Source organism: Artemia sp. Qi Xiang Cuo, chromosome 8 (assembly GCF_049724085.1).
Source record: "Artemia sp. Qi Xiang Cuo chromosome 8, ASM4972408v1, whole genome shotgun sequence".
Classification (NCBI taxonomy): domain Eukaryota; kingdom Metazoa; phylum Arthropoda; class Branchiopoda; order Anostraca; family Artemiidae; genus Artemia; species Artemia sp. Qi Xiang Cuo.
This window is the reverse complement of record NC_142801.1, coordinates 26,470,409-26,480,653: the sequence shown is the minus strand read 5'-3', so window position 1 is coordinate 26,480,653 and position 10,245 is coordinate 26,470,409. Positions and strand designations below refer to the sequence as shown.

Genomic DNA, 10,245 nt, shown 5'->3' with positions numbered 1-10,245 from the left:
AAGGATTATCCTTGTCGGCCAACCGTCTAGAGTCTTGCGAAAAACAGGTTGTCCCGAGTTGGACTGGGAGGATTCATAAATAAATATTTAAGAGAAAGGGGAACTTTCTGGGAGGGGGTAAAGGGTGAGGATTTGAATAGATTGGGACAGAGGAGAAGCGCACATAAATGAATCTTAGAACAAACTAAGCTTTAATTAAATATGTGAATCAAGATTGAAAAAAAATTACTACACAGATAAAAGTAAGAGTACTATCTCCTCCCCTCTCTGTAAAAATCTAAAACCTAGTGCGCAATTGGCGCTTAACTGAAAATGAATTATATTACAAATATTTTCATACATACTTATTACAATATTGAAAATAAAAATGAAATTACAGTAAAATAAAATTTTGAAAGTTTGTGCTTTTCAGCAGCTGATATAATTATATATCAAATATTTAGTTTAATCTTATTTTCTTCCCAAAACCGTTAACGACAAATTCACCACCTTCCGTAATTAACCTAAAAGGTTAACGGATTTTAAGTTAGGTTCGTTTGGGTTCAGTAAGAGTGCGCGCGCACTCTTATTGAACCCAAACGAACCTAACATAAAATCCGTTAACATAGTGTCACCTAGCTAAAAAAGAATCATCTGTTATGCCATCTATAAATGAAGCAGAATAGATAGCAGAACAGTCAGTTATGCAGCCATCTATAACTATAATAGAATAGATGGCAGCAGTTGTGTAATAAAAATTTACGTATTTGCTGTCAAGAACAAAGAGAATATGACACTGAACGATTAGAACCTTTTTATTTTGTCTGCAATTTCATTATCTATCACTATATTGTTTTTACACAGGTAACAGTTTCGACGTGTAGATAAAATATGACCTATAGAACAATTCAGAATAGAAGTTGAGATTTATCCTCTTCTGTGGAAAAATTAAAAATTGGAGAGAACCCTTTTTTTTCTCTACTATGGAAAAGATTAGAATTTAAGAAAATTTTGTTTTACTTCTATGAAACAAAAAAATGGAAAAATTCAGAACAGAAATAAGAAAATTATGGAAGAAAGGACAAATTTTCATTTTATATTTACAATAAATCTTTTTGTCCTATTAATCTTTGATTTAGATCATGTCTTAGATTTTGTCACTGTCCAGTGTCCAAATGTCACTATCCAAAGAATGCCGCAGCCTAAGAACTGACATATGATATAAAGCTAGAGAACGAAAAAAAGCATATGTGAATGTTGCTAATGAAGAAAAAATAATGTTGTATTATCATTTAAAAAAGCTCTAAAAATAAAAGAATCATAATATCATAATGCATAGAAAGATTTTTAATGTAACAACGTCACATAGAACATTATATGTTGTTAATATCATTGAACATGGACAAAAAGCAATCGAATGTTTTCACATCACTAGTATTCCATCCATCGACTAGGATCTAAATTAAGAGTATTATTTCTGGAGTTCCTAATTTCCATTATATCTATTTCATTATATTTCCATATAATGATGTATATTTCCATAGATTTCCATTAATATCTATTTTGTTATTCATCATCCATTTAGAAAAAAATCTGACTTCATTCACAGGATTATGTATTTTATTAGGATACTTAGGACATTCGAAGTCTTCAAAATTTATAAGACGATATCCTTCTTACGCTTCTTCAACAGTAACTTATCAGTGGTAACTTCTCCCTTCACATATAAAACTTTAATACCCATAAAATCCTACACTGTAGCAATTTCACTCTAGATAAAATTTTGAATCATTCCAGTGCTAGAATATGGCATTACTGTTCATTCATACCAACCTTGCTTGTTAATGAATTTCACTGCTGCATACCATCGCTTAGTTGAGTATTTATGTAAATTATAGTTTATATTCCAATGGTGAATATCTACTTCGCTAAATTTTTAATTCACCACTAAGAGAGCACATTCAGACATCAATCCACAATCAACTTTGGCTATATTGACAAATTCACTGTCAATAATTACGAACATCATTCACTAATATTTTTCTGTAAACTAAAAAAAAATTCAATATTCTTTTTACTTCAACTATTTGGTTAAAGTGTTGGTTTTATCAGAGAATTCATATATATATATATATATATATATATATATATATATATATATATATATATATATATATATATATATATATATATATATATATATATATATATATATATATATATATATATATATATATATATATATGTATATATAACTAGCAGTCAAGGTCGGAGAAATTGTTTGCTCAAGATTTCGTTGGTCCTTCAAGTTTCTTAAAGAATCATCATTGTCAAGTTTGTTTAGAGTTCATTAAGTCTCAAGAGTGTCCTAGGGCTAAATTATTGCGAAAATAACGTTCAAGACTAGACTAATCGTTTACATAAGAGTTCATTGCTACTTCATGTGCCTTAGAGATTGATCTTGGTTAGTGAAGGTGGTCCTCACTCTGCGAAAAGGTGTTTTTCTCGATTCATTAATTTTAAAATAACTATTGTACTGCTGATTACAAGGAAACTAACACGGAAAAAATTCTTTTCATGTTTAACAACAACAATACAAAAAAATACGGTTTTCATGCTGATATCATTTTCATTTCATATTCCGAAAGTATCAAAAATAGTTTTAAAAAAAAATCAAAGTGAGAGGATGTTCTAGAGAGTATTTGTTAGAGGGAAAGTATAAACATATTCATTAAAAAATTATATTTTAAGTCCTTTGAATTGAATTTTTTCATAAATAACGAAGGGTTTTAAAATATTCAATAAGTAAAAATAAAATTTAATTAATCGCGTTAAAACAAGTCACGATAACAAAAATCTATTTCGTGAAAGAATTCTTTTCTCTGTCTTTCAAATGAATAATCATATTTTCTAAAGTACTGATCGAGCTGGTTTTCTCTCTGACTTCTTGTTCAAGACGTTCTTAACCTGTTTCTAATGTACTGGTTTTTATTTGGAGATATGCTACAAAAGACTTGAGGCATGACATTTTTTCTTCATCTATTACAGCAGCTTCTTCTTTCTCTTGTAAAATTTGATTATACTTCATATTCAACATAGCAATGTACTCTTTTAAAGACTTTTTTGAGCTTAAAAGGCAAGATATGTATAATAAGGCTTGTTGTATGTGAGATTTCCAATAAATTTTTCTTGAGTCAAGTCTTTCATTTTCACTTACAAGTGTACTTTTTTCAATTTTTAACTTAGTAGTTTCTTTTTTCAATAGTGAACTTTCAGATAGAGCAGTTGCGAGTTGGGTTTCAACTCTGATTGAAGAAACTTGAGTCTCGTCCGGAGTTTTTCTTTTGGCGATCTCTGGAACTTGTTGAAAGCGATCAAGTTCCTCTTTCAATTGAATTACTTCATGACATTTGAGTTGAAAGTTCGTTTTAAGATTTTCTCTAGTTGCTCTTAGATCTTCCAGTAGATTATCGTTGTTTTGTAGATTTATTTTCTTTGAAGAAATTTGACTCTGAAAAAGTAGGAGAGAGTTAGAGATATTGAAAACGAACTTCAGATCGGTTATAGATACAACCCCCTTTTTTTCCAACAGACTAAAAACCCAGGTTGAACCTGATTTCATGGATCTTGTTTAGATTGTTATCTGTTAGAATCGTCCACGCCTGCGGTGCCAAAATAGGCTAAAATCACTATATCAGTAGGGATCTGAATGTAATATTTTATAGAACAAGGAAAAATATCTAATTCCTACAAGCTATTAAACACATTTAATATGCTATAATGAGGCTAAAGGTTTAATTCTATTTAAATAGATAAGATTGAAAAAGTTAAATTCTTTTTTTTTATAATAAATACAATTTGAATAGTGTAATTTTTATTTTCATTTCAATGCTGTAATAACTGGAAAAGAGAATATTTGTAATATAAATCGCCAAAGACGCGATAGGCTTTACATTTTTACAATTACGGAAGGACACATTAGCTAAATTCTTGCTTATAGTGAAACTAAACTTGTCGTGAATGGTTTTGGAAAGAAAATATTTGATATATAATGATATCAGCTGCTGAAAAACACATCATTTCAAAATTTAATTTTACTGTAATTTAATTTTTTATTTTCAATGTTCTAATAAGTAAGTAAGAAAATATTTGTAATGTAACTCATTTTAAGTAAAGTGCCAATTATGTAGTAGGTTTTAGACGTTTACAGAGAGGAAAGGAGAGAGTACCCATGCTCTTGTATGTAGTAATATTTTTTCATTTCAATCTTGATTAACATGTATAATTAAATCTCTATTCGTTTTAAATTTTTTTTATTCATTTTATGTACTCTTCTCCTCTGCCCCAATCTATTCAAAGCCTCACTCTTTACCCCTCCCATTAAGTTCCCATTTCTCTTAAATATATCCTTATGACATCCTCAAATCCCAACGGAGTACGATCTGTTTTTCGTTTGACCCTAGATGGTTGGATGACAAGGACAATCTTTGACAACCTGACATCCTTCGTCTGCAGAAAGTACCCTAGCCATCTCAACCTTTCTCTCATTATGGTCATAGAAAGTGGTATTAAACCCTATTTTTGGTAAAGCCTTCTATTTGAGTATTTAAATAAATAAGATTGACAAAGTAAAATTATTTTTTTTGTAATATATAAAATTTGAATAGTGTAATTTTTATTTTCATTTCGATGCTGTAATAACTGGAAAAGAGAATATTGGTAATATAATTCGCTTTCAGTGACGATTCAATGATACCATAGGCTTAAAAAAAATTTTAATTACGGAAGGTGGTGAATTTTTCGTGAACGGTTTTGGAAAGAAAATAAGATTAAACTAAATATTTGATATATAATGATATCAGCTGCTGAAAAGCACAAACTTTCTAAATTTTATTTTACTGTAATTTCATTTTTATTTTCAATGTTGTAATAAGTATGTAAGAAAAATATTTATAAAATAATTCATTTTCAGTAAAGGGCCAATTGCGCACTAGGTTTTTGATTTTTACAGAGAGAGGAGAAGACAGTCCAAATCTATTCAAAGCCTCATCCTTTACCCCCTCCCAGAAATTTCCCCTTTCTCTAAAATATTTCCTTATGAATCCTCCCATTCCAACTGGGGACAAACTGTTTTTCGTTTGACTCTAGACGGTTGGCCGACAAGGATAATCTTTGGCAATCTGAAATTTTTGTCTGCAGAACGTGCCCTAGCCATCTCGAACTTTCTCTCATTATGGTTCTAGCAAGCGGTATTGAACCCCCCTTTTTTAAAACCTACTATTTGAGATACTGATAGTCCGTTGGGTACCCAAAACAATCCGTTGGCAGTTTCTCTGGGAAATATCTCGCAAATCTTCATTAATTCATTTTTTGGAACGTCCACGCTTCAAAACCTTACTTGACCACTGTCATCACTGTAGCTTCCAATCAGGCACGTACGCAGGAATTTGTTTCAGGGGGGCCTAAATCCTTCAAACCCATTATTCTGTGAGAAAAAATCCGAAAATTATGGGAAAATGAAAAAAATTGTGAGATTTCAGGGAGGGGAGGGGCCGGGCCCTGATGCCCCCCTCCCCTGCGTACTTCCCTGCTTCCAATATTCTAATCTTGGTTCGCAGACTTATCTTCCTGTTCTTTCAGACCTTTTTTTTCCAATTTGTGAACAAAAAATCACTGGACACTATTCTGCTTCTTAGATCTTCACTGCACATCACGTTATTAGGTCTTTACTAATAACGCGATTCAGATAAATGAAGCTTTCCACAGGTGTATCAAAATGGACCATATAAATGATGATAGAGCGCAACTTTGATTAACTCCTGATTTAATATTGAGCTACTAACCTCATTTCCTATCTTAACCCTTTACATACTAAAGCTATCTTGTCAATGTTGTTTACCAAGCCGTTATTTTTCAACTATTTGTTTTGTAGGATTGTTCAAAGTATATTTTTGGATGTCTGGTGATACATTGTTTATGCATAAAATAAGGTATGTCCAGATACTTTAAAAAAAGAAATATAAAAAAACCTTCGGTGCCGTAGAGGGTACTTCCGTATTATCCAGTACACACTCGAGAAGTTCGCTGAATGTAAGATCTAAGAAAGCCGGCTTCATATCCACAAACACAAATGTGACAGAATGCATTAACTTCTATAATTTGACCTATACAGTTGCAGATTAGGTGAGTGGGTAAAGCTGGGTTACTTTACCTTTACTCCCCTATTGTGCAAATATATACAACAAATTAGTACTTGTCAATTATTCAGAAAACAACTTAGTTGATTCCATTTATACATATGGGGTTAAAACAATTGAGACGCTTGGGAGATAGATAGCACATATACATAATTTCTGCTCTATATTTGGACATTAAAGAGGGTTGTGGGTTAAGTTCAACAATCAATTCTATTCCCTCCCCCTCCCTTTCCTACAGAAAATAAATTGCAATTATCAGTAACTAGTCACATATTCTCAAACTTTTCTTGTTCTGCTTTTTCCCCAGGATTTCAAATTTTAATTTTATAACTAAGATTTGCAACTAATTTCAAAGCTTTAAAAACTGTTAACAAATAAATAGTTTTTTTTTCACAGACATTGCATGCTTCCATCCTGCTATTATATACCCGAACGGGTGGGATCAGCAACCTAACCTAAAGTGTATTTCGTAAAAAGTTTCTTTGCCAAATTGACCTCCTTTGAACATTTTATTCTGTCTATTGAAGGAAAAACATGGAATTAAGTCTAAATAAACTATGTCATAAAAAGTGAAACTATATAAAATTAAATCTTCGTTTAACGAGGAATACAAAAAATGATTTGCACCTCATTCAGGGACATTTTTTGGAATAATTCACTCATAAGAAAAGTAAGTATATGTAGATAGATAATGGAACTACTATAATTATATTTTATTTATGTATGATCACCCCCCCCCCACCCGCATCCATCTGAATCGACAAAGGGTTAGCGTTCCCTGAATATGAGTAGCTACTTTACTTTCAGTAAATTAAATGTAGATAATAGTACCAGTATGATCATGTTTTATTTTACATAAAATCAACACTTTGCCTCCTTCTCAATCAATAAATGGTTACTGGCCTCCTACCCCTCTGAATAGGGTGATAGTGAATCTACATTTAATGATATTATGACTAGCTTAGGCAAAGGGAGTCACTAGTGACTGGTAAACGTCGTTGAGCAACATATAGCCATTGTGAGGGGGGGGATAATTTGACTGTTTAGGTCATGGAAACTTCTAAATAGTAACATTTTAAATTACCCTATTTGACAAGGTAAAGGGGGGGGGGTTAATTTTTCCCTGGGACATATTTTGTAATCTTAAAGTCTATACCTATTCATTATAATAACTAAATAATTTGTAAATGTGTTTTATCACAAATTTGTGATAAAAGTTATCTCTCCAATCATATTAATTAACATAATGCAAAAAATAAAACATTACTCACCTCTTTTTCAGAATCACAACATTTCCCTTTCTCAGACATTTTATTCACTTAATTTATTTAATATACACTATTAAAAGTGATACTGTCAATAGCTCTATATCCCACTTTATATAGGTTATTTTCATATGATTATTGATTTCTCACCTTATATGTACATTTCAGAAGGTCATGGGTTTCCCCATTGTCTCGGTTTTATATCAAGAAAAAATTAACCAGTCACAATAGCTATTACTCAATAGAAATTTTCCCAAAAACCTTGCAAAACCGACAAACAAGTTAAGTAATTGGGTTTTCCCCATGTTACATAGTACTTCAGTGATGACCCCGTATCGAAGGTATAAATTTCCCCAAGGTCTTTCCCTTGTTGAGAAACTAGTTAGGTTTTCCCAAAATCTTAAATAATCCACAAACATGTTATATAACTAAGGTTTTTCCCAAGGTCTCCCCTCTGTTGACAAAAACATTTCTGGGTTTTCCCCCGTGACCTTGAACTTGGGACTCTGGGACTACGTTCTCCCTACCAATGGCATATAGCGCCAAGCTAAGTATAACTTCGCTCCCTACTAATGTCTGCCTAAATTCCTAATCTGACCCCTACATCCTGTACTAAAAAAAAATCTACCTCTTCCCCTAGTCACGTTTTATGTCAGGCCAGTTCTGACGGAGTTCTTCATTCTGTCCTGTCCAACGAAATTCAGCATCTGCAGTTGCTGAAAAATTCCTGCTTTTCTTCACCAATTGGGTTTTCAATAGCTTCAAAACGCTGTGCTTTCTTATACGCTTCATAAACAGAATCATAATTATTATGGTATTCTAATAAATATCTCTTAATATTTAGTCTCGAGCCTTCAATAAAACAATCCAGGCATATGCTATCAGAAAAACCTACTAATCTTCCATACCCAGATCGATACGATTTTGTGGCAATCTCTACCCTCTTATAAAACCGATACACTGTTTCATTGGATGATTGCCTTTATTCAGCTAAATCTTTGAATTTCTTTCCAGCTGTCTTTCCTGGTAAATACGCCTGCGTCATTTCCTTTTGAAGTTCTTCTAAATTCATAATATTTGAGGAATCTCTATCTTCAAAAAAATTAAGTAATGGCCCTGTTACTCTAAGTGGTACAGCATCTATCACCTGCGAGTCTGATCAGCCAAGCAGTGTTTTCACCCTTCTTAATTGGCTAAAAAAAGGTTTCATAAATTTTGCATTTTCAAGAACTGGAATATTTTCCAGGGGATCCATTACTGAGTCAATTACTCTTTGATTCAAATTCTCCTTGTTGCTCTTATCCTCAATAAGTGTATCTGTTATATCATCCCCATAATTATCCCCCATATTTACACTACTTCTTATAGTGGCACTTTCTTTGGCAATTAAATTACCCACAGTAGTCAGAAATTTTACGATTGAAGTAGGATTATAATCCCGACTCGAAGAATCAAAATTTTAAAGGCCATTTAAATCTTTATTTTTTGTTTCCTTCAAAAAGGATGCAGCAATATCTTTATCGAATCCAGGATCTGAAAGATCTAAAATTGGAATTGCGCTCATTTTAAACAAGAAAAAAAAATGAAAAACAAATTAATCAACGCTGTATTAAAAACAAAAAAAGTCAACGCTGTAAAAACAAGGCAAAATCGTTATTCAACACTCCTAACAAATTTCCTACTCACGTGCAAACTTAAAATGCATAACTTACTTTCGTAAATTGTCCTTTTACGTTCACTTTTTTTTTTTCAAAAACTGGAATCTGGAGCGGGAGCCTGGAACTTGGAACTGAAGTTGGAACCTGGAACTGAAGTTGGATCCTGGAAATGAAGCTGAAACCTGGAACTGAAGCTGGAACCTGGAACTGAAGCTGGAACGCGGAACTAAAGCTGGAACCTGGAACTAAAGCTGGAACATGGAACTGGAACCTGGAATCTTTGACGATGCAAACAGCAACAATTCTCAACATCCGACGTCAAACGATGAAGTTTTTTAGCACATATCGATAACACAATTGTGCACGAGCCAAAACGGTTTTCAGCGGATAGTCTCTACGCCACAATTACAGTTGAAAAAGATGAATTTTAACAAAATTGGAAGGTTAAGAAACTTACGACGACAATGTAGGTAATAGGCCTCAAACGAAAATATTAACTTGATATGTAACAACCGCAGATTGAAATGGTAAGAACTGTAAACCTCTCCGGCAAAAACTGCTGCACCACTTTGTAAAAGCTTTGACGAAAACAGAAGCAGAATTCGAACTGATTCAAGTAATCTAAATTGATAGCTTATGTTCAACACAACATGCAGATACACATCGGGACATTTGACAGCATTGCTCTATTTTAATATGTCAACTTCTAAGAATTCTAGAAAATATTCAGAATTAGTATAGTCATCAAGGAAATGGGCTTTATGTAGGAAATGGACTTTTGACAGATACTTAAGAATTTAATTATAGGTTTCAACCCGGAAAACCTACTTCCAAAGTTTACACGTCGCTCTTTACTTTCCTCGGAAAAACTTTGTTTTTTTAAATTGTGTAAAAAGATCCAAGAACCTTTTTGAACCATGGAAGCGCCTTTGTAAAAAGTAATTTAAGTACCTTTTTAAACCATGGTTGCCATGAGATTGCTCATTAAAAAGTGGGTTTCAGAGGAAGTAGCCATTTCAATTTTGTTACGGTAAATCTACTGTATGATGCAATAGTATGAAGCCGGTTATACATTGACGTTAACAACAAACGTCAAAGGTGGGTAGCTTGGAGCAGTTCATTGCGAAAGTTTAGTCAAAATTCCAT

General features: G+C 32.5%; 1 protein-coding gene across 3 annotated transcripts; it reads right to left on the bottom strand.

Annotated features, from left to right (window-relative positions):
* Positions 1-1,338: 1,338 nt before the first annotated feature.
* LOC148949285 (uncharacterized) lies at positions 1,339-9,670 on the bottom strand. Of its 3 annotated transcripts, none has more exons than XM_089092910.1 (3): positions 9,154-9,670; positions 2,947-3,490; positions 1,339-2,029 (listed from the first exon to the last, which is right to left on the bottom strand). In XM_089092910.1, the coding sequence occupies exons 1-3, from the start codon at positions 9,409-9,411 to the stop codon at positions 1,989-1,991; spliced, it is 843 nt and encodes a 280-aa protein (XP_088949036.1). In that variant the 5' UTR covers positions 9,412-9,670; the 3' UTR covers positions 1,339-1,988. The 3 variants fall into 3 exon arrangements, with proteins under 3 accessions (XP_088949036.1, XP_088949038.1, XP_088949037.1); XM_089092912.1 differs by having other exon boundaries at positions 3,205-3,490; XM_089092911.1 differs by lacking the exon at positions 9,154-9,670 and adding an exon at positions 7,448-7,603.
* Between the last annotated feature and the right edge of the window lie 575 nt (positions 9,671-10,245).

Coding starts and splice junctions, on each gene's coding strand:
- LOC148949285 (XM_089092910.1), bottom strand. CDS start 9,411: ATGTTGAGAATTGTTGCTGTTTGCATCGTCAAAGATTCCAGGTTCCAG. Junction 3,491..9,153: donor TAAAAGGACAATTTACGAAA/GTAAGTTATGCA, acceptor CTACTTTTTCAG/AGTCAAATTTCTTCAAAGAA. Junction 2,030..2,946: donor AACCAGTACATTAGAAACAG/GTTAAGAACGTC, acceptor ATTTTTTTTTAG/TTTACAGAAAAATATTAGTG.